At 41.6% G+C, this 27747-nt stretch overlaps 1 protein-coding gene across 2 annotated transcripts in view; it reads left to right on the forward strand.

Moving 5' to 3' along the window:
- The window catches only part of CMC1 (C-X9-C motif containing 1), a 44229-nt gene that overhangs the window by 12259 nt on the left and 4223 nt on the right, over positions 1-27747 (forward strand). Inside the window, exon 1 of one of the 2 annotated variants that reach the window (XM_079947495.1) lies at positions 12784-12908. The exons of the other annotated variant lie outside the window; for it this stretch is intronic. Coding sequence (XP_079803621.1) covers positions 12836-12908 — 73 coding nt within the window. The 5' untranslated portion in view covers positions 12784-12835. Of the gene's footprint in view, positions 1-12783; positions 12909-27747 lie in introns of those variants that run through there. 2 annotated transcript variants of the gene reach the window in all.

Here is a 27747-nt window from a genome sequence, read left to right on the forward strand (position 1 = left end):
GGATGCCAATCTCTCTGGGTGTGGGGGTGGGTGTATACGCACATACTTTCTCTAGTCATCAAGACTTCATCCTAAAATTATTACCCCAATACGCTGCTGACATCATGAAGGGAACTTATTAGGAAAATGTGTAGCTTTGAAGTAAGCTACCTCCCTCTTCCCTGAAAAACCTGTTCCCTAACAGTTAGGTGACCCTTGGTAAATAATGTGTTGCTGAGGGGGAAGCTGGGCAGATGTTGACCCTCTTTGTGTGAGTAAAAGAGCAACTTAAGATCCAAGCCATTGTATAGGTAAAGGTAAAGGTAAAGGTAAAGGTACCCCTGACGATTAGGTCCAGTCGCGGATGACTCTGGGGTTGCGCTCTCATCTCGCTCTATAGGCCAAGGGAGCCGGCGTACAGCTTCTGGGTCATGTGGCCAGCATGACTAAGCCGCTTCTGGCAAACCACAGCAGCGCACAGAAATGCCGTTTACCTTCCGCCGGAGTGGTACTTATTTATCTACTTGCACTTGACGAGCTTTTGAACTGCTAGGTGGGCAGGAGCTGGAACCGAACAACGGGAGCTCACCCCGTCGCAGGGATTCGAACTGCTGACCTTCTGATCAGCAAGCCCTAGGCTCTGTGGTTTAGACCACAGCACCACCCGCGTCCCTAAGCCATTGTATGTTTCATACCAAATACAGTGGAACCTCGGTTGTCGAACGTAATCCGTTCCGGAAGACCGTTCGACTTCGAAAACGTTTGACAACCGAGGTGCAATGGGTGGTCAGCAATTTCAATGGAGAAAGTGGAGAAACGTGCCTCAGAAGCCATTCGACTTCCGAGGTACGTTCAAAAACAGAAGCATTCACTTCCAGATTTTCTGTGTTTGGGTTCCGAATCATTTGGCTTCTGAGATGCTCGAAAACTGAGGTTCCACTGTATTGGTTGGTTTCATGTGACAATAACATGAATGTATGTATGAATGCATGAATGCATGCTGTCTCTAACACTGATTTTGCTGTTCATTGAAAAGTTACATTCTTATTCCCAACTGCATTGCAATCTGTTAAGAAAGCTATGGAATATTGAATATAGGTGTTCATATAATTGTGATACATTGTTAAATCCACAGTATTCCAAGTTTGCACTTCCACATATGTTACTTGATTGTGTTGCCTAGGTGTGACTAAAACACAAACAAGGAGAACTCCCTTTCTGTATATTTTTATTAATCTTATTACTCTGCTGCAAACAGTCTTTTCATTTTCTCCCTTACATCAGAGATTAAGTGCTACTGAGTTACAAGCTCTATAACGTATTGAGCCAACTTTGTTTACAGGATCTATCTCAGATTTAGACTCTCAATTCAAGTATGTGTAATTAGTACATTAACTATTTTCTTTTTAAACAAGCATTTCAGTGCAAGAACGTTCACATTCCACTTAGAGACAATCCTTGGTACACTCCGCACTAGTGAGCATGCAAACATGGTCTCACCTTTTCCTGTGCTAGGCTCACTTTCACTAAAGCCTGAATATCCAGGTTACAACAATGATTTGTCACGTTTTCAATAAAGTGGGGAAATAGGCTTTTATGTATCTCTGCACCTGATGACTCTTTGGAGACTTTCACATTTGCACAGTCTGCTGTGGCCTGCCTTCTGAAGGAGAGAGTTCAGAAGCTCATAACGCCTGTCTTCAGTCCACTGGCTTCTGTTACCATGCAGACTCTGTTGAAGGCACTGATGAAGACCTGTAAAGCCCAGCACCCCGTCCTCTCGCCCTGTGATTGACCATGATTATCTTTAAGCTCAACCAGCAATATTATCTTAGATAGGGAGCAGGTGGCGCTGTGGTCTAAACCACTGAGCCCCTTGGGCTTGCCGATTGGAAGGTTGGCGGTTCAAATCCGTGCCACGGGGTGAACTCCCGTTGCTCTGTCCCAGCTTCTGCCAACCTAGCAGTTCAAAAGCATACCAGTGAAAGTAGATAAATAGGTACTGCTGTGGTGGGAAGGTAAACGGCATTTCTGTGCGTTCTGGCACTCGTCATGCTCCTCCTTGCGCCAGTAGTGGTGTAGTCATGTTGGCCACATGACCCGGAAAGCTGTCTGTGGACAAACACAGCTCTCTTAGCCTGAAAAGCAAGATGAGTGCCACACCTCATAGTCGCCTTTGACTGGATTCAACCGTCCAGGGGTCATTTACCTTTTTTTACCTACATAGAACCATAGAGTTGGAAGGTACCACAAGGTTCATCTAGACTCCCAAGATAGGGCTCAAACCTTTGACCCTGAGGTTAAAAGTGCCATGCTTTACTGACTGGCTTATTAAAAAAAATATTGGGGAAGCTTTAGGTTGTACTGATCCATATTATTTTTAGGCATTCATTCAGACCAGCCTTTGCTTAAATTAACTTGTAATATTTTCCATTTGATGGGGTAAATAAAACGAGAAGAGAGAGAGCAAATTAGGTGAGAAAACAAAAACAAAAAAAAATCTTTTTTGCTTGGGGTTCCTGCTAACTAGAAATCTGGACAGTTAATCTAGGAAGACAGTTTTGAAATTGTGGTCACCTGATTTCTTCTGGAACAGTGTAAGAGAGCTCTGAATGCTGGGAATCATTTTACACACATGGTAAACAATGCTAATGTTGGACAGTCATTCCCTACGTTACCCAAAATATACATTATTTTCTACTTGGGTTTTGTCCTCAATAATTGGTTATTGACATGGGGGGGGGCGTTTAAAAGAAAATCATGATGGGATTCAAAGGGGGAGTTTATTTCTATTGTTATTAGGTCTTTGTTGATGAAATGGCCACATTTTAATAAAAGCAAGTGTATTCTGAATATTTAAAGTGTGCAGTTGTGATAGTCATAGATCTATGGATTGCAGAATAACCCCATACAGTTACAAATACTTGGCCAAGCCAAACAGCTATAATTAGGAAAGTATTCTGGCAAAGGCTGTTTCCAAATGCCACCATTCTTCCTCTCCCCAGGGACAGCATTGATACTTAGTAAAGTTGATGGGATGAAACACCACTTCGGGCTTTCCTAAAGTAGAGTAAGGCCAATGTCAACCATTGTTTTAGTAATACACACTTAATCAACAGTCCACTAGTAGCTGGGATCTTATCTGTCCCTCTAGGGGCCACCTGCACCAGAGCATGACCCTTGCACCTGACACATCAAGCTCCATAAAAGGAGAGCAATTCCAAATCCTTGGGCAGATGTTGGCACTGCCTGTTTAAATGCCCAAGGACACCTGGAAAAAAAACACACTTTAGAAATGTCTTGTGTCCTCTCATCAGAAACACAGATAAGGAAATGTGTGAAATACTTAGTAGCATCATGCTGGGATAGGTTTATGCCCATCACTTCTACTCGCTATTAATTAAAAAAAAGGACCAGGTTCTATTAACTGAACATAATATGTGTCAGAGGCTAAGGCAGAGGAAATGTCTTGGCACAAGTACATGGGGATCTAAAGTGCCGTTAACACAGTTTGATGCGAGGACTTGAGGTGCTAAGAGAGCCGGAGTAATATAGTTTAGAGTGTCGGGCTAGGAACTGGGAAAGCTTGAGTTCAAATCCCTACTTAACCATGAGGGTCACTGGATAGTACTGGACCACTCACTATCTCTCAGCCTAGCCTACCTTGTATGGTCATTGTAGGGAAAGAATGGGAAGTGGAGAGCACCATGTAAAGGTAAAAGGTAAAGGGACCCCTGGACAGTTATGTCCAGTCAAAGGCGACTATGGGGTTGGGGTGCTCATCTTGCTTTCAGACTGAGGGAGCTGGCGTTTGTCCACAGATAGCTTTCCAGGTCATGTCGCCAGCATGACCACACCTCTGCTGGTGCAATGGGACACCATGATGGAAACCAGAGCGCATGTAAACTCCATTTACCTTCCTGCCGCAGCAGTATCTATTTATCTACTTGCACTGTTGTGCTTTTGAACTGCTAGGTTGGCAGGAGCTGGGACAGAGCAACGGGAGCTCACCCCTTTGCAGGGATTCGAACTGTCAGCCTTCTGATTGGCAAACCCAAGAGGCTTAGTGGTTTAGACCCTAGAGCACCATGTATGCCACCTTTAGCTCCTTAGAAGGATATAAATTTAATTAATAAATATTTTGAGAGCCTGAGATACTAGTGCATTAGCAAGCTGCTTTAAAAAAACAATTCACTTCCACATTTACTGTTACTTTGGTTTATCATTTCTTCAATACAGTAATGCCACAGTTTACCTGCATTTAACTGTGCCCATTCAGCTTTATGTGGTTGGCAAAATAGTTTTAGAAAGGGGGCAGGTGTCCAGGGTAAAAATACATTGGCAATCCCATCTGCCATTGAACCCACTGTGCTTTGACTAGTATGTGATTTTGGCTTTAAATGCAATTCCCCCAAATGTAACCCCCATGTAAGTTGCTGGCTTACTGCATTGCAAAATGCTCGACTGATTTTTGAACCAAGCAATGTATTGTATGCTATTCTCTCTTAATTTTTGGAGTGTGCTTTAAATCAAATACTAGTGGTGGTGTCACTATTATTCTTTTGTTTCATTCTATTTCTGTTTTTATAAAGTATGGGATTAAAGAGCAGAGATGAAAATGAAAGGCAGTATTTTCCATAGTTTAGAAGGATGCACATGACTGGCATGAGCCGAAGTGAGACTCAGGCTTGTGCTATTAACACACTTCATGAGTATCAGTTTTCCTGAATCTCATTTTGTTGTGTTTTCTTGTCTAGGGACTTGGTTTGTCACAGACTCTGGTCAGTTTCAAAGCTAACCAATTTCAAGCCATAGTTTATGAAGCTGGCTTGTTAAACTAACAGCCTGTTTGGCTATACACTAAATATTTCACATGTAGCCGTTTGAACTACCTACCAGTAGAGTAGCTTCATGCTACATATCTGCATTTATCATTACATCATGCAATTCAGGGAGCATAGTGAAATAAACTCATATAAACACATCTCATCTTATGAGTAGACAATGGTATGTGCTAAAGCTTCAGTGTGCATTCTTCAATACAGTATTGTAATGTGTGAAGCATCCTAGAGAAACTGTGTGAAAACTATACTTCAGACAGAATTCCTTATGCTGTGGGTGATATCGCCTTCTGCATTAAACAGTTATATGTCGCTACGGTTCATTTGGATATTTGCGTTCATTGATGGAGAAAACCTAGATACTCATAGGCCAGTATTAGGGATTCCAAGGAAAGTTGGTTGAAATGAAAGGTGTGGCTGAGCAAAGACTTTCCCTGTTTGGTTTTTCCATGTCATTTCAACCCAGCTGATCGCAAGAAATGGGTCAGGCAGCTAACATTAACACCGCAACTGCATGTATTTTTTTCTTCCTTAAAGGGAATGGAACAGCTTTTGCGAGGACAAAGAGAAATGAAATCACTTTCAGTGAAAGAAAGAGGCCTCATTATAGCCACCAACAGCAGTTATTGACAGCTACACTTCCTATTAACAAGGAGCATTTAAGAGTTTGGCTGTTGGATCTTTGGACTTGATCTAATTTGCTAGCATTAATTAGTTTCTTTTGAGCACAGACACTTGGTGCTCACAGCTATAGATTTAGATGACTAATTAGGACAGAAAATTGAACAGAATGGGGTAAGGCATTAACCTTCAACCATAACCAGCTGGGGCTCTTTTAAAGACGACAAAGTCCAAATGCTTCCTATTCATATAAGGAGTATCCTAATGAATATCAATTTCAGCCAGGTTGCCTTATTCCTATCAGCACTGTCTTAAATTTTATATTACCTTCAATAAAGTTTTAATTGCATCTCTCTCATTATCCAGATTTTTAGTGTAATGTCCAAAGAAGGCAAGCATGATGGCAGATTAACTTGTATCTCCTCAATTATCTCTCATTTTGGTTCTTTAAACAATTGACATTGGTCTAGGGCTTTAACCAAGACTTGAATAATTTGGGGTCAATATGCCATTACTATCTTAATCATTATAATGTAGGTAGTTAAGCCATCAAGTTAAAACACCGCCATTAACTGAGAGGTGTTTAATCCTGACACATTCCCTGAATATATTTGCATTAATATCCGCAGCAAGAACTCTGATACAACCAACTCCTGAGGCTTAAACAGTAGCTTGCTAATTAAGTACATCTTTATCATTAGCTATTCTAATGATATGCGAGCAGTGTGGTGATGTGTTAACATGAGTATCTAGGTTCAGGAGCAGGAATATTCTTTGGGCCCATAAACAACATGCATCCTATGCATGCTTACTTGAAAGTAAGTCTTCATTGAGTCCCATGGGTAAATCATAAGGTTGGTTTGTAAGAACTGACAGACTCACATCCATAGAAGAACAATTATGTGTCCTTTAAGAGAGAAGGTATTGAAAAGCTTCTTAATTTCCCCAGTGAGACTTCTCAAAGAGCTTCTGTGTTTTAGATGACACTGATGCTGGTAGATTCTTCCACACTGAAGAAGGCTGGGGGAAAGTTCAAACCTTCTCTGTTTCTTATTCAGTAACCTCTTTGGAAAATAGTTACTGACATGTAAGACTGCTTTTCTAGGATGACTTCTGGAATATAATCTAGGCCGGTGGTGGCCAAACTCGGCCCTCCAGCTGTTTTGGGACTACTTTTCCCATCATCCCTGACCACCGGCCCTGTTAGCTAGGAATGATGGGTGTTGTAGTCCCATAATAACTGGAGGACCAAGTTTAGCCACCACTGATCCATTATGATTTTTCTAGGAGATAAATGGGTTTTAGTCCTGGTGAGAAGGAAAGCAGGGTTTCAATCAAGATCAGAACTTCATAGATGCTCCATAGTGTTTCAGTGGATGGAGAAAAACTGGTGGCCAGGTTCAGAGTGCTTTTAAAAGGGATGAAAATCTTTGCCTCTCAGATAATGGTCATCATGCTGCGATGACCACCATCACTGTGTCATCTAGGTTTTAGAGTTCAGTGTCACCGCTTCGTTTCTAGTTTTAAAATCCCCAGACCTGTGCCACAGCTTGTAACCTTTATTTTTGACCCAAGTATGTATTTTCCTCTGATTTCTCTTTACTTTCACTGATGTTGATTACTGCCTGTGGTTCTTGCACAAGACTTTACTGTTAAGGTGCTTGGGCTTTCAATTGATGCTTAGGATGAAAATTGAGTTTCATACGTAGAATTATATTGCTAAATCCATTAAGAATGTGATGCAAAGAGAGAGAGCTCAATTAGAAACAAACAAACATTAAAATATAATAATAATATTTTTTTATTTATACCCTGCCCTTCCCGGTTCAGAAAACCGGGCTCAGGGTGGCTAACAACAAATTTAAAACACTTAATTGTGATACAACAAAAAACAGCATAAAAAAGTGTGAATAACAATAAATTCAAAGTTCTAAAATCAAAGTTCTAAAATCAATTTAGGGGAAAATCCATCCCATAAACATTAGATGATCACCAGGGCTAGCTGGCTAAATTAGTCCTATTGTGGCCAGCAAGGAGGCCGGGGAGAATTAAGTGGGATCCCAGAGTGGGTAATCTTCATAAAAGGGAAGGGGGAGGGAAGGAAGGGGAATAAAAGATTGGGATAAATTCAAATTGAAAGCCAGGCAGAATAGCTCTGTCTTAGAGGCCCTGCAGAAGGAGGTTAAATCCTGCAGGGCCCTGGTCTCATGGGACAGAGCATTCCACCAGGTTGGAGCCATCACTGAGAAGGCCCTGGCCCTGGTGGAAGATAATCTGACTTCCTTAGGGCCCGGGACCTCTAAGGGCTATACGTTGATTCAATAAAGCAGCAGTGGCTTAAAAGAGCCGGGGGGGGGGGTGCTGAGAAGCGTAAGGATTGAAGGCACTTCTTTCAAAGGAAGGTGGATGAATGGGGGATATTGCTCCCGGAGCTCCTCCACATTCTCTCTAAAATGTCTCATTTACATTGACTTCTTCCTGGGGCACCAAAATACTTCCAACAAATACTGACTCAGAGATACTTTTCTGATGCTGCATTCGGGTTGCGCTCCTTCCTCCTTGGAGACCTCTCCCAAGCCCTCTTCAGATGTTGAGAATCAAGTAATTATGCAGGGGTGCAAGAAGGAGAAAAAAAGCACACAACTTCACGTCCTCCCCATTTGGTCACTGTCTCTAAGTTGGAGGGCGACCTTCTGAAGTAGAGAGCTTCTTCTACTCCTGCAGGCCTTCTGTGGTTGTGGAACCCTGGAAAATCTACAGGTTGTCCAAAGTTCATTCTACCCAGAGTAAACCTATTGAAATAAATAGACATGACTAACTTGGGTCCGATGGGACGCGGGTGGCGCTGTGGGTAAAACCTCAGCGCCTAGGGCTTGCCAATCGCATGGTCGGTGGTTCGAATCCCCGCGGCGGGGTGAGCTCCCGTCTTTCGGTCCCAGCTCCTGCCCACCTAGCAGTTCGAAAGCACCACTAAGTGCAAGTAGATAAGTAGGTACTGCTTTATAGCGGGAAGGTAAACGGCGTTTCCGTGTGCTGCGCTGGTGCCGGTTCGCCAGAGCAGCTTCGTCACGCTGGCCACATGACCCGGAAGGGTCTCCGGACAGCGCTGGCCCCCGGCCTCTTAAGTGAGATGGGCGCACAACCCTAGAGTCGGACACAACTGGCCCGTACAGGCAGGGGTACCTTTACCTTTACCTAACTTGGGTCCATTAATTTCAGTGGGCTTGGTTGGCTACAACCCTAAGCATACTCATCACTTTGGTTGCTTTGTTGCATGATTACTTCACACAGCTTCTGAATGCCTGAAGAATCACTCCAGTCTACTCTCTCCCTGCCCCTTAAAGCATTTAAGGTGTGCAGTATCTGGCAGTTCTTTATTGCAAAACTTTGCACAATACAGTACCTTTTTTTTAGTCCAGTGATGATATTTATTGGCTAGCATAGCTACATTTCAGGACGCGGGTGGCGCTGCCGGTTAAACCACAGAGCCTAGGACTTGCCGATCAGAAGGTCTGCGGTTCGAATCCCCGCGATGGGGTGAGCTCCCGTTGCTCAGTCTCTGCTCCTGCCAACCTAGCAGTTCGCAAGCATGTCAAAGTGCAAGTAGATAAATAGGTACCGCTCTGGCGGGAAGGTAAACAGCGTTTCCGTGCGCTGCTTTGGTTCACCAGAAGCAGCTTAGTCATGCTGGCCACATGACCCGGAAGCTGTACGCTGGCTCCCTCAGCCAATAAAGCGAGATGAGCGCCGCAACCCCAGAGTCAGTCACGACTGGACCTAATGGTCAGGGGTCCCTTTACCCTTTACCTTTATAGCTATATTTGAGGATCTTATTAAATTATGCTTGTGTCTTCTTTCCAGACAGCATGAAATACAGTGGTGCCCCGCAAGACGAATGCCTCGCAAGACGGAAAACCCGCTAGACGAAAGGGTTTTCCGTTTTGGAGGTGCTTCGCAAAACGAATTTCCTATGGGCTTGCTTCGCAAGACGAAAATGTCTTGGCACAAGTACATGCGGGGTTTTTTTCCTTCCCCCCCCCTTATTTCTAAGCCGCTAAGCCGCTTATCCGCTAAGCTGCTAAAAGCCGCTAATAGCGCTAATCCGCTAAGCCGTCAATGGACTTGCTTCGCAAGACGAAAAAACCGGGAACGGATTAATTTCGTCTTGCGAGGCACCACTGTACTGTGTTAGCTTTTTGTAGCTTTTAGATGCCCTCGCTATTATGTGTAATAGGTTGTCTTTGTCGGTGTGTACTTGGCAGTGTGTAAACGCAGTAGCTTTTAACAAATTGTCTGTAGGTAGGGGTGCGAATTGTGATTATGTGTGCTTGTCACTACACTCCTTCATATACTCTGTATCCACACATGCAGATCCCAGCTTGCGCAGGATTCACTTTCATGACTTGTGCAGCATGGCACTGCAGTGTACAGTTGGTCTCTATACAGATGTCATAATCGCAATGTAGATGTTGTGGGTGGAGTTAGTGGCATGATCACAATTCTCCACTCCCCAGTTTACAGTTGCCCAGAGCTACTGCCACAGAATCATAGAGTTGGAAGGGACCACCAGAATCATCTGGTCCAACACCCTTTCAGGTCTACCATGCTGGAAAAGAAAATTCAGTTGTGTGTAAATATCCTATGCTCCTTTTCCCCTTCATCTCTAGATTTTTCTGTTTTGACTTCTGCTGCAGAGAGATGAACGAATCCTTGCATTCACTCTTGTGCTTACTCACTAGCGGAGACGCAAATTCTCTTTTTTCTTTTGTCACTTCATCCCAAATCGCTAAAGATTGGAGGGTTCTGAACCTGGGGCTTTACATATGCAGAGCACATGCTCTTCCGCTAAGTTGTCTTCATAAACCATAAAATCTGGTCAAAGAAAGCATTTGGAACATGGAGGCAGCATCTGCTGATTCCCCAGTCTCTCCCTTGTTCGTCCTCTCCCTGCCTCCCCAAATGTATCACTCGGTTACTTGTTTACACTAGTTAGTCTGTCATTGGTGGTGGTTTGAGGATTTTACTTGGTTTTGTTTCAGAGCAATTAATATTGCACTTCTAAGTGAGAATAGAAATATCTGCAAATACTGTGGCATATGTCACTTCGACACTCTAAAAATAATATAGCAGTGACATGTTGCTAGGATAGCTGCATATGAATGCGTATTGTTGATGAATGCTTGCAACAGTAATATGAAAATAAGAGAAAAGGGGGGCTTCTTTCTCTTGTTTTGGCAATGACAAATGCTTTACAGTCAAGAAATCTGCTTTATAACTGCTACATATGCCTAACATTAAAGAAATCTACAGAAGCTGCTTCAGTCCCGCCCCCCCCCCCCTTGTTTCATTCTACATTGTGGACTAATGCAGTTATCTCTGTGTTTGTACATAAATAAATTTCACCAGGAAGGTCCTACTATGTTTTCTGTACATATGTGTAAATATTTATATAGAGTATAAATTATTAACACTGCCCTAAGGTTACTTTCACACTAGAAATAGGTTGTTTTTCTACTGTTGAATCTGATGCATCTTTTCATGGAAATTATTTACTTTAGTGTTGGAAAACTGCTTCTGCTTTTGATCAAAAGAGCTACCCATTTAAGTAATCCTCGTTTTGCATTCAAAGCTACCAGTCAATTGAATGGCTTTCCAACAAATGATGTCAGTGGACCTAATAAAGGAACCATTATTTCTCTTCAGTTGTCAACAGTTTAAGCAGCCCTCCTAACCCCACCTACCTGGGCGTAAGCCACATTGAATTTTAATTCTTTGCGGACATTGGACTGTGCTATTAGACTATGTGCCTTCAGAATTAAAAAAAATCACACTTTCTAAATTGCAAAATTCTGAGTTTTTAACCAACAAAGTTCTGCAGCACCTTAAGATTGGATGAATTTGTACCGTGGTTCATGAAAGTTTGCTGTAATAAAATCTGTTAGCCTTTAAGGTGCCACAAGACTCTTGGTTGGTTTTGCTGCCTTTCTGTAAGCTGTAAATGCACTTCAATTACATAAATAAGTTTTAGTATTAACTTATAACTGTAGATACTGCAAACAATAATGCGCCTATCAAGCTCAGACTCTGCACTATAACTGATGGCACTATTCCTCTCCAAAACATGCTTAAATCTTTTCTTTTCTCGCATACATGGGGCAGGTGTAGAAGAATGAGATTTGACATGCCTGAAGCAAACCACTCAGCCAGACCTAGCCTAGCTAAAAATACGGTGTACCTTTTGAATTATGGTGTATAGGTCATTGGTTTACAGGACATGCATGTTCATAGAATCATAGAGTTGGAAGAGACCACAAGGGCCATCGAGTCCAACCCCCTGCCAAGCAGGAAACACCATCAGAGCACTCCTGACATATGGTTGTCAAGCCTCTGCTTAAAGACCTCCAAAGAAGGAGACTCCACCACACTCCTTGGCAGCAAATTCCACTGTCGAACAGCTCTTACTGTTAACCTAACATTAACACATGACCTTGGACCACCAGGTAACTGGTCACATTCCTCAATAAATCTTGTTGAATCTCTGCGCACATGGTTTTAAGTAAGGCAGCAGGGGTTGGGAACTTGTCGGGGGGGGGGATCCCCTCCTGCTGGATGTTGTGGGGTTCCAGCTCCTATCGCCTCCAGCAAGCATGAGCAGTGGCAAGGCATTATGGAAGTTGCAGTCCAACAGCATCTGGAAAGCCAGTTCATTGTCCCTGGTTTTAGCCTATAAAACGGCTCCAGAGATCCCCATGCCAATCTAATTGTAGTTGCTTGTAAGAGTAAACAAGAAGCATAGAATTGTAGTGTTGAGAGGGGTTCCTCTCAACCCTCTGCAATGCAGCAATGTCAAGTAAAGCATCCATGACAGATCGACATCCAACCTCTGCTTAGAAACCTCCAAGGAAGGAGAGCCCACCAGTTTGCAAGGGAGTCTGTTCCACTGTCCCAGCAGCTCTTACTGTCAGAAAGTTCTACCTCAGAATCTGCTTTCTTGTAACTTGAAGCCATTGGTTTTAGTCCTAGCCTCTAGTGCACATATAGGCAAACTCCGGCCCTCCAGATGTTTTGAGACTACAATTCCCATCATCCCTGACCAATGGTCCTGTTAGCTAGGGATGATGGGAATTGTAGTCTCAAAACATCTGGAGGGGCAGAGTTTGCCTATGCCTGCTCTAGTGTAAGAAAAACACTGGGGCCTCATTTGATCAGTAGAATTTTTGGTATCTGGTGGGTGGGGCTTGTGTGCTATGCCCCTCCCTTCAGTGTGTTCAGTTAAGAATGCCAGTTAAGAGGGACCAAGACTTGCCTCATGTTATTGCATTGAGTTTCATTTTGCTGTATTTAGTTTCTCTCATTACGTTATTTTGTTACAGTGTTATTAAAGCTTAGTTTACATGTACGTGAACCACTTATTTTTCCTCAAAGAAAAAGAAACTGCTGAAGAATGGTGGACTATCCTAAAGTTGGGTGAGTGAGGGAATATTCCCAGTTTGCCAGGAGTATTGATTTTGTTAATCATCCTCCCATCTAGAGCAGGAGAAAACAAGCTTGCTCCATCTTCCATGTGGCAGCCCTTTAGATATTTGAAGGTGGCTATCCTATCTCCTCTCGGTCTCCTCTTTTCCAGGCTAAACCAAACTCCTTCGACTGTTCCTCATAAGGCTTGGTTTCCAGACCCTTGATCATCTTGGTCACTCTCCACTGAACATGTTCCAGCTTGTCAATGTCCTTAAATTGCGGCTCCCATAACTGGACATAGTATTTCAGGTGTGATTTGACCAAGGCAGAATAGAGTGGCACTGTTACTTCCCTGGATCTGGAAACTACACTTTTCTTGATGCAGCCTAGCATAGCAGTAGTTTTTCTACATGTATTCGAATTCCTAATATTTAAAGTGGTGCTAATCAGCTTTTTGTCAAATGGAAAATACTTCTGTTTAGCCAGCTTTTAGAACTGCATTTTTAGAACTAGATTTTGCTGAGCAACTGAAAAGGAAAAAATAGTCAGTAAATTGGCAGCACTTTTTGTCAGTCCATATGGCTTCCTGCCTAAATCAGCTGCTACTCACTGACAAAGTAGGTTTCTTTATTGAAATCTATGGAGTGTCATGTAACTAAGCCCTATACTTCATTTAATCTTTGTATGGTATTCTAAGATTTGTTCCTTAAAAAAATGTTTTAAAAAATATTTCCATGCGTTTTTCAGTCTTAACATTATTACATTGGGCATTCCAGCACAGAATAAACGGAGTGCGTTTTGCAGTTAGTTGCACAGAAACTTCAGAGTCATTCCTTCATCACACTTTATTCGTCAGTTTATGCATCCCAATGATATCTGGAACGTCTACAATTGCTGCTGTTGACTCAGCTTTCTAATGGTGAACTAATATGGTCTTACCAGCACCAAAAAATAGTTTGCAGTAATAACTTAATAGCCTGAAAGGCAAATAGTGCAAAAAGAAAATGTCCTTTTTTAAAGTCTTGCACCAGTTATTTGAAAAATACCACTTGTATTTAGCTTGCTAAACATTTGCTTCATTGTGTCATTTCCAACACCTAAAAAATGTATTTTTTAAAATAAAAATAAAAACGGGAAGAGTGTTGGTTGCTTAATTTGTACTGTACAAATTAGGTGACTTTGAGGGAAATAGTCTGATCAATATACAGATCTTCCACCATTTTCTGTAATGGAAGCTATTTCATAAATTCCATGCCAAAAAATAGTCACTCTGTCTCAATCACTAGTTTTGACTACTTCTCTTTCATTCCAACATTTTTTCCTATTTTAAAATTGTTCACCCCGTAATGATTTTAGGCAGTTGACTTCTCAAGCCTATACATGTCTACTCAGAAGTAAGTCCTATTGAGTTCATTTGGGCTTTCCCCCCCAAATAATTACATGTAGACTTGGAAATAAAGCATTGGTGAAATTAAAGACATTGGGGGGGTCTTTTTAAAATAATTAAGGAACTGATTGTTTAAGCCTACTCTGAAACTTAGTTGCCCTCTAGAGGTTTTCATATAGCAGTACAGTGGAACATACATTGTTCATTTGTATTTTTTTAAAAGGGAGAGAGAGAGAGAGAGATAACAGTCACAGTTTAAGGAGATAAGATTTATATAAAATAAAATGGACACACATTTAGCTGTGTTAGGAGGCATTTTATTTTGACAACCTGGAAATACTCTTGATTTTATCAATATTCATGCTAGTTTGGAAGTGCCTTTTGGCTAAGATCAAGTGTAGTGTAGTATCTTTCAAGTATTTATAATGTGCTCTTCACCTGATGGGCTCATGTACATTTCATGTACGTCTCAGGCATCATTTCCATTGTCTTCCTTTTTTTAGCAAGTGGAAAGATACATCCCAGACTGTATCTTCATTGGCCTAGAGATGGTGTTTAATATATGAAATTGTGTGGCTGTTTTTATTGTGCAGTTACTTTCAGATATTTTATGGGAAGGAATTAATAAATGTGTTTTTATGCTTATTTCCTCATCTTTTTAAGTGTGATGCTTCATTAGTGTAGAAAAACATGTGGTTGAAGATTTCTTTTTAATCCCAATACTGGTTTTGACCTATAAACGGCTAAGGACTGCCTCTCTCCATATGAAGCCGCCCTGACCCTGATATCATCATTCTTCATGTGCCTCCTCCACGAGAGCTCTGGGGGGTAGCAATACAGGATTGGGGTTTTTCTGAAGTGGCTCCCCATTTGTGGAGTGTTTCCCCCAGAGAGGCTTGCCTGGTGCATTAATTACATATCTTTAGGCACCAAGCGAAAACGTTCCTCTTCAACCAGGCCTTTCTTTGGCATCCGATGTCCTTTTAAATGTCTTGTGGGTTATTGGTTTGTTTTTGTTCTTATTGTGTATTTTGTGTTTTTTATATTGTAGTATTATGTTGTGAACTGCCCTGAGGTCTGTGGATGAACGGCAGTACAGTGGTGCCCCGCAAGACGAACGCCTCACAAGACGGAAAACCCGCTAGACGAAAGGGTTTTCCGTTTTGGAGGCGCTTCACAAAACGAATTTCCCTATGGGCTTGCTTCGCAAGACGAAAATGTCTTGCGAGTTCCTGCGGGGTTTTTTTCCTTCCCCCCCCCCCTTTTCCTAAGCCCTAAGCCGCTTATCAGCTGATCCGCTAATAAGCCGCTTATCAGCTGATCCACTAATAGCGCTAATCCGCTAAGCTGTCAATGGGCTTGCTTTGCAAGACGAAAAAACAGCTATACGAAGAGCCTCACGGAATGGATTAATTTCGTCTTGCGAGGCACCACTGTATACAAATTTAATTAATAATAATAATAATAGGTGCAGAACTTCTTCTGTTTCAACTAAATGGTAGAAGAAGCTCTGTCTTCCACCTTTTCCATTGAAAAGAAAACCTTCTCTCATTAAAAGTAGTAGGAGATGTTAGTGAAACATGGAGTTATATGCCTCAGAGTGGTGGCTGTAGCGTGAGTTTGGATTACAAAAGCCTCTGTACAGATAAACTAATTTAAAGGCATCGGTTAAATATAATCTGCTTTATCCCCATCTGGTGGTGGAAAGAGGTGTGTTCACCACCAAGAATCTCATAGGTTTTTTTCCCCTGCCTTGCATACGGACACTAAGCCTTTTGAAGACCAATTTAGGCTGCAGCTAGAAGGCTTAGTGCTACAAACTGTCTCCGTTTTATATTCTATATCACACCTGCTGTTGCCCAACTGTAGGGCACTTGATCCTACAGGATATGGGAAAACAGAGACTGAGGCTATGTTGCCGTGTTGGAGTTTGACACAGGTTAACGTAGCATTAAGCACTGATGGGAGATAGCTGTAGGGGAACTTTGTGTGTGTTCTAGTTCTGCCTCTTCCAGACCCTGGTCAAGAATTCTTACTATGGAAACAGGAAACTAATCTACTGGTGCTCTTGAAAGGGACCAGCCTAATAGGCGAAAAAGGTATGTTTGTCACAAAATATAGACCTCTTTCTTGACAAAGCCTGCTTCATTTTTACAGGTGTTGGGACGTGAGGAAGGAAAAGTCTATAAAATGAGTGTTTTTGGAGAATGATATCCCCAGTGGGCTTGTTTAGCCTACTAAAAAGGAGGGCACGAGGGAAAAGGGCATGTTCACACATTCTCTAAAAACATTGGAGGGCTAAATGCATCGGAATGTGGCAACTTTGTTTATGTTAGTAATTTTGAAGAGGCCACTTGTAGTCAGTTCTTAGCTGACGCGAGGATTAAATGAGGGTATTTTTCCTCAGCACTTAGCCACAACACTAGACTAAACCAGCTCTCATAGGTCTAATATTGTGGTGCCAAAAAACAGTTGGTTTTAAGACATTTTCTGAGGGATTTCAGTATCTTCAGTAACTTTCAAACTGTGTTGTGGTCCCTTTGGTTGTCAGAAATGTCTCCAACTTCCAGTGTGTGGGACAAAGGTGGCCACGAGACAAATACATTCGTACCTTGGAAGTCAAATGGAAGACAAAGTCCGTTCGACTTCCAAAACATTTGGAAACCAACATGCGGCTTTTGATTGGCTGTAGGAAGCTCCTGCAGCCAACCAGAAGCCGCGGAAGCCCCGTCGGACATTTGGGTTCCAAAATAACGTTTGCAAACTGAAACACTCACTTCCAGGTTTGCGGTGTTCGGGAGCCAAAATGTTCAACTCACAAGGCGTTTGAAAACCAAGGTATGACTGTAGTCTAAAAGAACACTTTTTGTTCACATACACATTATACAGGTATTATAAGAGGCACAGCAAGAAACTAGCAGGGAGGGGGCAGCTTGGCTGGGTTAGGCAGGTGAATAATGTCTCCTTGTGAGAAGGTGTGATCCCTGCCTGCTGGAAGGAGGCAATGGTAAAACCACTCCTCAGAAAACTCTCCTGGAATTTGGAAAATTGTAAGTACCGTATTTTTCACTCTATAAGACGCACCAGACCATAAGACGCACCTAGTTTTTGGAGGAGGAAAACAAGAAAAAAAATATTCTGAATCTCAGAAGCCAGAACAGCAAGAGGGATCGCTGCGCATTGAAAGCAGCAATCCCTCTTGCTGTTCTGGCTTCTGGGATAGCTGCACAGCCTAAATTCGCTCCATAAGACGCACGCACATTCCCCCTTACTTTTTAGGAGGGAAAAAGTGAGTCTTATAGAGCAAAAAATACGGTAATTGCCAGCCAGTTGCCAAACTCCCCTTCTTGAGCAACGTCCTCGAGTGGGTGGTTGCGGACCAGATCCAGGTGCTCTTGGAGGAAACTGATTTTCCAGATCCATTTCAATCAGGATTTAGACCCAGTTAGGCACAGAAACTGCTTTGGTCACCCTATATGGTGACCTCTATTGGGAGAGAAACAGGGAAAATGTGTCCTTATTATTTCTTCTCAACTTCTCATTTCTTATCAATGGGCCTTTTCTGCAGTGGCTCCCAGCTTGTACAGTGCTCTCCCCATGGAGGCTCGCCTGACACCTTCATTGCATAACTTTAGGCGCCAGGCAAAAACATTATGTATGGCCTTTTAAACTGGGGGGGGGTGTTTTTGTTTGTTGTTATGGTATGTATTTTAGTGTTTTTATAATGTAGAATGCCCTGTGATCTTCAAATGAAGGGCTGTATAGAAATTTAATAACTAAATATTGCTCATTATTTTGCTACGTCTTTCTCCAATCTGTCTCTGCTCCTGCTGCCTTTTGCTTGCTGTTGCGTGTTCTGAATCCACAGCACAGTATCATGTTATACTCTTCTGTTTCTTCAACGAGGGTTGCGGTTGTAAATGCTTATCTCAAGCATTCAGATTGATCTCCATTATATTTTTAGTTTCAGAGTTGGTGTTGCTCATTAACCTGGATTAGATCTGCAGACGTGCCTCTTGGAGAAGGATACTTGGTGCTGTCAGATGCTTGACAGCGCCAGTCACCCGCACACAATTAATCTACGGGCCCTGGGTCTGTGATCTCATATTTCAGTTGAAATTTCTCCTTGAGTCAATGTTGCTTTCCCTGCAATCTTTTTTGCTTGTTTGGCTTGTCCCTCTGTCTGACACTTCTTTAGGGCCTACCCCAGAGGCACCCCAAACAATGCATATCTAGCTGAATGGACTAGTCTCGATTTGAAGCAGGAAGGAGAAATGGATTCTTTGCTACCTGCTGTTCACTTTTCTGAGATCAGTGCGCAGGCTTTGTGTGTAAATGAGGAAGGGGCTTGAAGCTAGTGAGAGATGACTAGCAAATGCAGTTCCCTTAGAAGATAAAATGGTGTGAAATGCCAGGAGTCTGCTCTTTCTGAAGCATTTTGCATTGAAAAGAGAGCAGGAAACCCGCAGCTGGGGGCCACCTTTTAGTAGGATCCCCTCCATATCCTTAGTCCTCTAAGAAGTGTTTCATGGTGTAGGAGCTTACCCGAATTTGCCAGGTGTTAATGTCATACCTGCATAAAGGGACTGCCCTGGCTTTACCAGGGCACTCCTGTGAAATGGACTGGAAAAGCTGTGTTTTTACCATTGCAGTTGAATCTAGCTAACTTTTCTGTCAACAAATTGGGATTAATTCTCAAATAAGCAGGTCTTCTGAAAATGCGCCACCCCCAAAGATCTGCAGAGAAAGGACACAGACTCACTTGGTCTTTGTTTTTGCAGATAGTTCTGTGTCAAAGGCTTGTTGCTTCCTGGGTATTGCTTTTGTTTTCATTATTACTTTTTCATTAATTTTACTACCGGCCTTTTGCCTTGCCAAGGCTGCTTTTAAAGTTCCAATTAACTCCTTTGCCCAGCACTCGTCTTTCTAGGCCAGGACTAAATTTAGTTCCATTTCTGGGAAGGCAGGTCGTCTCTGGTTTAGTGAACAACTTCTTGGCTCTCCTCCAGGTCATTCTAAAAACAGTTTGGGAAACTGGAAAGGTTGTTCTTGGGGAACTTGGTGTGTTCTGGGTGTCCTGCGACTTTAGCTCAACATGAACTGTCTCTCCTCTCAGAAATTGCTTTGAATTCCATGAGAAGAATTTCATGAGCGCGACAAGATGGATTTGGCCAAGGCTGCTGCTTCCATATTGGTCACTTTTAGAACTACCCAGTTGTTATTATTATTCTGTTGCAAGCTAGAATTGGAATTGACTTTCTATACTATTGAGAGTACAGTGGTACCTCGGGTTACATACGCTTCAGGTTACATACACTTCAGGTTACAGACTCCGCTAACCCAGAAATAGTACCTCGGGTTAAGAACTTTGCTTCAGGATGAGAACAGAAATCGTCCTCCGGTGGTGCGGCGGCAGCAGGAGGCCCCATTAGCTAAAGTGGTGCTTCAGGTTAAGAACAGTTTCAGGTTAAGAACAGACCTCTGGAACGAATTAAGTACTTAACCCGAGGTACCACTGTATTGCATTTTGCTATATATGCACCCCACTGCATTTTGTCCACACCAGTGGGCATGACATAGCTGCTGTGACTTGGGCTAGTTGAATCTTAGCACACACAAAGAAGAATGGATAACCAAGATGATGGACTATGCCGAATTGGCAAAAATGACCGTGAGGATCAGACACCAAGATGATAAGAAATTTAATAAAAAGTGGGGGAAATTTATAGAGTACCCTAAAAATCACTGTGGATATTTTAAAATGTTAGCAGGATTGTTATAGCACTTATAATGTAATAAGGTTAAATTTAAAAGTGGACCTAAAACAATTTGAAAAATGTAATTAGATGCAGTAGAAAGACTAGACAAATATTGGAAACCCGGGGGGGGGGGAGCCCAGGGATTCAAGTAATCCCATATTCCATATGTGTAAAAAATTGAAAATGATTTAAATGTAAACAACACTGTTAAAAAATGGAAAAATATCAAAAAAGAGAAAGAAACTTAGCACACATTCACTAAACGACCGCCCCATTTGTTTCTTTTGAATCTGCCTTTAATTATTACTACAACGCTTTCATTAAAACAAAGAAGCCAGAAAAGATAGTGTTATAACAATATAATACTATAATAATTGATTCTGGTGCTGTAACACTATACTACCATAACACTTTGCTTGTCTTTTGTGGCAAAGCATCCGTGCAATAATTAAAAGATTGTTTTAAAAATCAAAACAAGGTCACAAAATGGGGTGTTCACTGCAAATATTATGTAATAATGAACATGTGCACTTCTGACAGTTCAAAAAGAAACTGAAGATTCGGAACCATCCCTTTTTCTAGTTCCCCTATTGTTCTCTTTGTGTTGTCGTAACTCTGCTTGTATGTGTTAGCTGAAAGTCACTGAGGATGGTGTGCTTGTGAGTTTTCCCCAACCCCCAACCTTGCTGCGCATGGCTTGTGGTGAGGAATGATGAGTAGTCCATAACCTCTGGAGAACATCATCCTGGGTACTCCTGCCCTAGTACTGTGCCGTTTAATTTCAGCTGCTGCTCTAGTGCCGCAAGCTGGTACAGTGGTACCTTGGTTCTCAAACTAAATCCGTTCCGGAAGTCCGTTCCAAAACCAAGGCGCCCTTTCCCACAGAAAGTAATGCAAAATGGATTAATCTGTTCCAGACCTTTAAAAACAACCCCTAAAACAGCAATTTAACATGAATTTTACTATCTTAACAAGATCATTGATCCGTAAAATGAAAGCAATAAACAATGTACTGCAGTCACTCACTCACTCACTCACTCACTCAATCAGTAGCTGAACTGGGTTCCACACAGTCACAAAAACAAAAGAAAAAAGGCGCAAAACAAAAATGCAAAATAACTAACAAAAACAGACAGACCTCAGCGTAACTCTCAAAACGGAAGTGTGGCACTCAAAACGGAAGCATAACACTCAAAAAGGAGCATGTTCGGCTTCTGAAAAAAGTTCGCAAACCAGAACACCTACTTCCGGGTTTGTAGTGTTTGGGCTCAGAGTTGTTTGAGTACCAAGGCATTTGAGAACCAAGGTACCACTGTATTTGCTGGAGTGGTAGCATATGTAGGATTGGTCTACAAGAGCCTATAGCTCAGAATACCCCAGTTTACCAGAAGGAAATAAAGTGGCTGCGTTGTGGAGTAAGGTTAGATTGCAGGGCTGGCAGAGAAAGAGACCTGTTAAATTTGAGCAGAATTTGATTTTTAGTAGGCTCTTGGTCTTTCTTTCTCCTGTCCCTCTAGAGTTTCCCACACGTGCCAATTTCTGAAATGGTTCTGTTAAGGAAGATGTGCTGGGTTTGTTGTAGGGACTTTGTTGGAGGTAGGCTAGAGGAACATTATTTAATATGGGATTATGAACATAGTATGGCAGGCATGAACGCGAAGGCAAATGGATGTTCAGATCTGGCAAATGAGGTAAATTTTTAGAGAATAAGAGTTTATGCTGTGTCAATCTTCTGCTTGCCCTATAATTACTTCTTTCCATCTCGCCATATTCGGATTTAATCTTGTTTTTTTCTATATGTCCTTGCTCAAATTAGAATAATTCTTTAATCAGCTCTGTTATGCATGCCATAGTGGGCCAAGCTGGGAAAAGCCACTCCTGGCACACGGCAATGTGTATATTTTATTTGTTGCTATAATTTAAAAGTAAAATAAGAAATATTGATTTCTACTTGACTGGAGAGATGATTTAGTTTGAATATCAGTCTGATCTTAATCAGGTGAGAATTAATTGAGTTGGAGGTATTAGATATTCAGTGATGTTAACCGAACCGTGATCAATCTACAGAGAAGCCGCCTTTTGTACTGTGTCAGAAATATCAAATAGCTCACACACGACAATTCAGAACAGTCTTTTCATGTTTGCTGTACCTTCTACTTGCCTCATTAAATGCACCCATAAATCCATTCTTTGCACAATGTGTAATCTTCAAAATAACAAGTTAATAAATCACAAAGTCAAAGACATAACTTTGTTTTTATTTTATTTTTTTTAAATCAGCATGTTTATAGCTTCAGTCATTAAGTATGAGCCTTTAGATATCTTACAAAATACATGATTTCAAATACCCAATACTTTGTAGCACCTAATCACTCCAGATTCTCTCTCTCCACCCCCAAATTGAATCGTACAGCAAAAAAGAATGATGTGAATCTTAGGGGATATGCTTTTTTTCTTTTTCTTTTTTTCTTTTTGGTTCGGGGGGGGGCTAACTTTAAGCTTGTTCTGGTTCATGGTAGATTTTCTTATTTTAAGAGTGTGATAGCAATATCATAAGTGTTGAAGAAAATATAAATGGTGAGGTAACACCTCCATAGGACCAGCTCTTAAGTAGTAAAATTGTAAACCCTTTATATATAAACCACAGAGGCAGGTCCTAAGATCGCCAGTGTTACTTTGGCAGTGGTTTACTTGCTAAGTGTATAGGGGAGAATTACAATTAAATCATAAATCTGAGTGAGACACTTTCTTATTACATTATGAACATTTTAAAATTTGATATACTGTGTTCCTCTAGTGTGAACAGCAGCAAAACCTTTATTAGCAAAGTAGCTGAGAATGGTACTAATCTCCATTTGTGTACTTCCATAGACTATTTGAACTTACCCAAAATGAATGATTATCCTGGTTAGATCCAGTAAGACGGTTCTACAATGTTTCAGTTTATAAGTTGTTTGATGTTCTTTTAAACTATACAGCCTCTCTCAGTAAAATAAATACATAAATAAAAAAATAAAAATTGCATAAGGGAATAGCAACACTGACCTACTTTACAAGGTTGGTGCCGGGATTGTCGGAGATGTTACATTTTGAATATTCTCAGAAGTGCTATATAAATGCTAGTTGGCGTTAAGTAATTTGACATGAGATTAGCATCAGTTTTCTTGTTTCAAAAACAACTTAATCAAGTTAATACTTTGTTGTGAAAGTTCCTCACTTCCACAAAATTGACACACCAAAATAACCAACAGTGGGATACCCTTTTGCATATTAAATATTATAGGACTTAACAATTTTTAAAGGCATGCACAACACCACTTTTTGAGCTTTCCTGGCCTGTGAATCTTGCCTTCTTTAAATAAACAAAACACCATCCCCTCTATAGTTGTGCACTGAACCTCCTTTTTGTAGAAACCTGAGTGCTATAAAGTGACTTTGTATGTGGGATGCTTGGCTGCAAAGATGCCTATTAACTTGATAGGTTTGGTCAAGCCACACACGCCTGCTGAATTGGCTCAGTAGCTGTAAAACAGGGAATGCTACCTTTAGTGACTTACCTTTGCAGGGTGGATGGGTCTCTGTGAGGGCAAATAGTATAGCTCTATTAAAGCACATTCATTGCTATATATACACAGTGCCATCTTCAAATATCTAAAGGGCTGTCACATGGAAGATGGAGCAAGCCTGATTGCTCCTGCTGTGAAGGCCAGGGCATGAAGCAATGGCTTCAAGCTACAAGAGATTCTGACTAAACATCAGGAAGAACTTTCTTACAGTGAGAACTACAGTCATACCTTGGGTTAAATGTGCTTCAGGTTGAGCGTTTTCAAGTTACGCTCCGCGGCGACCTGGAAGTAACAGAGCGCGTTACTTCCGGGTTTTGCCGCATGCGCAGACGCTCAAAATGACATCACACGCATGCGTGGAAGCAGCAAAACGTGACACGCGCAGACGCGTGGTCGTGTCTTACGTTCTAGTCAGGATGCGAACGGGGCTCTGGAACGGATCCTGCTCGCATCCAGAGGTATCACTGTATTCAGTGGTGTAACAGACTTTCATGAGAGGTAATGGACTCTCCTTGGAGATTTTTAAGCAGAGGTTGTCATGTATGATCTAGTTAAAATCCTGTCACGCAGGGGGCTGCAATAGATGTCCCTCAGGGCTCCTTCCAACTCTATGATTCTATAATTTACTTCAGTAAGTGACTGACTAGTTGCTATGGAAGCTCAAAATGATTCAAACAGTAGAATTAACCAGATTACTTGGTGGGGCAGGCATATGTACATTCAAAACTAAAGATTCCTAGGTTCACATAAAATAAGTGTTACAGTATGCAAACTTAATAAATAAGAATAAATAAATAAATAAATGATGTTAATAAATAAAAATAACACATGAATGTAGCTTTTTTTTCTTCTGTTTTGGTACTACAGTGGTACCTCGGGTTAAGTACTTAATTCGTTCTGGGGGTCTGTTCTTAATCTGAAACTATTCTTAACCTGAAGCACCACTTTAGCTAATGGGGCCTCCAGCTGCTGCCGCACCGCCGGAGCACAATTTCTGTTCTCATCCTGAAGCAAAGTTCTTAACCCGAGGTAATATTTCTGGGTTAGCGGAGTCTGTAACCTGAAGCGTATGTAACCTGAAGCGTATGCAGCCCGAGGTACCACTTTATGCTTCTAAACATAGCTCTATACCCATGAAGGCTGGAAAAGCAATTTGTTTTGTTTTTTTAAATGAGAAACAACATTTCTAAACCGATAAGCCACATAAACGTGCAGCCATACAGAAGCTGCATGTTTTTCCACATCTGCTATATGGTAACTTAAAAAACAAAAATAAAACCACAGGAAGCTAAGTTTCATTATTTTGTTACACACCTTGTGGGTTGTTGTTTCTTTAAGAGTAGGCTCAAAAATACAAACGATGGTTTATGGATTATTGGATAGCCTCGTCCCTCCTTTTCTTGCAGTGCGAGACTAGACTTGAAAGGCCAACTGTTCCTCACTCAGCATGCAGTATATGTCAGCAGATTGCCGCCTGATTGTGAAAAGGGTAGTGGCCTCCAGTTATTATCTCAATTGGTAGCTTGTGGAAAATACTGTGAAAACATGGGGAACGCAATATTCATCTTTGGTCTGTCCTCCAAGTTGATGAGCTTTCTATTGACAACATAGGAAATAAGTAAAGCTGAACAGGGAGTAGGGGGTTGATTTCCTGGAACTTAATTTTAATATTTGGGAGTTGTATACACCTAGCTTTCTGTTTGATTTATGAATCCATTTTATCCCCCCTCCCCCAAAGTGGATTTCAGTTTTAGCTGTTCTGAATTTTCTGCACGGAGAAAAGAAGCTTCAAAATCGGTTAATAAAAGTGAGAGGTGCAGCGCTTTTGGACTTGAATCTAGTTAACATTTGTGTAGCTAGTCTTTTGTAGCTTTTTAACCCCCCCGCCCCCCCCGCCAGTATTTGCGGGATTTAAAAGGGTTTGGGATACAGAAGCCAGCAATTAAGCAGTGCGATACATTCGCATAGTAGGATTCTTATATCCCCGTGCCTGCTCTCCCTCCCCATTTCTTTTCCTTTTTAGTTAGCATTAACAACATTAAAACCATATAGCTGGAAGCAGTTTTATCACTTTGTAATGATGCTTCCTGTGTGCGTGGCCGCGGCTGTGTGTAGCTCAGGCAGGGCTGCTCAGAAGCTGGGGTGTGCTCTCCGTAGCAGTTCAGGCTCCGTTCACTAGGACATCACACCTTTAACCAACTGAAGCTGGTGAGCTAACAAGTGAGAGGGACCTCCTGTTGTCTTCGGCTTTTATTTTATTTGGTGTGCATGTGGGTGTATTTTACTTCACAGCTTTCAGGGAGAATGATTGCAAAAGGAAGAAGAAAAGCTGGCCACTGCCAGTGGGAAAGCAGAAATCCAATTGCTCTCTAGACCAAATGTTAAGCTCGAGAATCCCATCAACATTTTTTACAGCTTATTATATCCACTGTGTTTATATGAAATGAGAGAAACACTGTATATCTAGGATACACATTATATTTTAAGAGCCAGATGTGAAATGGAGGGCTTCAACGTTTTTAGGTTACTAGAATCCTTGGTCTTGCTTTTGGTTACCAGCACAGAACTCTGACATGTCTAAATGCAGAGCACACAGGATTGTCACTGAAGAAAATGCATTTTACTTTTGACAATGCAATCCCAAATCTGTTTACTCCAAAGTAAGACCTACTACATTGAATGGGGTTTACAACCAGCTAAAGCATATATAGCATAGCAGCCTGAGTTTATTAACTCATTCATTCATCAACTCATTCATTCATCAGTTGAATTTGCATATACATAAAAACAACAGTACTGTAGAAAAAAGCATCCTTTATTTTTTTTTCTTCGGATGATCTGCATATGATCGTAGCAGGCACGATCTTATTATGTAAGCCACTTAGAGATATTTTGATTAAGCAATATATCACATCTTAGAGGCATTCCTTATTGTAGGATCCCCCTCGCCGAATGATGTTGGACTACTTCTTGATATTAATCCCTTACCATTGGTCATGCTATCTGGGGCTAATGGAGGACTTGGGAGTTCAATGACATCTAAAGGTCCACAAGTTTCTGATGCCTGCCTTACTATGTGTGTGAGAGAAATGTCCTGTAACTCGGTGCTTGCCATTTTCAGTGTTTATGCAGACATGTATTTTTTTAAAATAGATCTTTTTAACCCAATTAAGCAGGTTAACAGTTTTCATTGATCAGAAGTGCTCTTTATTTAAACTATCCCCTTAAACATCAGAGCTCTCATTTATATTCCGGATTCAACACTGATCAGAACTATTGCAAGCCTGCTAGGAGACAGAATATTTTGGAGTTCCTTTTTCAGGAATTTCCTAGAGGATAAATAATAGCACTCTTGCCATCTGAGCACTTCTGGCTTCATAGAAGATGCCAGGAGTGCTTTTTTGCACGCCAGAAGTCCTGGGTGACAACCATACGAGAGCTGGTCACCTTCTGGATTTTGCATATGGCAAAATACATGTGTGTGTTTATCGCACGTCATGAGACACAATGGGCTTTCAGACACGGAGGTTGTATCTGCAAAAGAAAACAGGCTTGCGTGAAGTGGTCCATCGGAATCAGCGGTGCAAAATGCTAATCAAAGTCTAGCTGTGTTATCACACGGGCCCTGACTTGTTGAAAGCAGTATGAAAAGGAGAAGGGTTTCACCTCCTGAATTTGTTACAGAATAAATACTGTTTCATAAATAGTTTAGTAGTATTGAAGATCACTCCCAAGTATGAGCAGTGTTAATTTGTTACACAGTGCGAAGCGCGGGGGTGGGGGGGAGCCTAATTACAACCTTGTTGCTAAACAAGTGAGAAAGACCTTACAAGAAGCTCAAGGCAGCAGGCCAGGAGTGGCTAAGCTTGAAGATCAGAGCGGTCACCAAGTGAGAAAATACTTCTCCGCGAAGGCTTGTTTTATTCTCAACTAATACAATCAGGCATTATCAGTAACTTGGACAGCTTCCCAATGCAAATTTTAACGGCTGGAATAATTTGATGCATTTGGAGAATACCGATAAAACTGCCTTTAAAAAACCCACACCATCAGAACAGTGGGGCCCTTCTCTCCTCCCCTTGTGCTCCTGCACTTGTGGGCTTCCCATGGGCATTGGTTAGTCACTGTGAGAACAG

This window comes from Podarcis cretensis (assembly GCF_951804945.1).
Source record: "Podarcis cretensis genome assembly, chromosome: 12".
Lineage (NCBI taxonomy): Eukaryota > Metazoa > Chordata > Lepidosauria > Squamata > Lacertidae > Podarcis > Podarcis cretensis.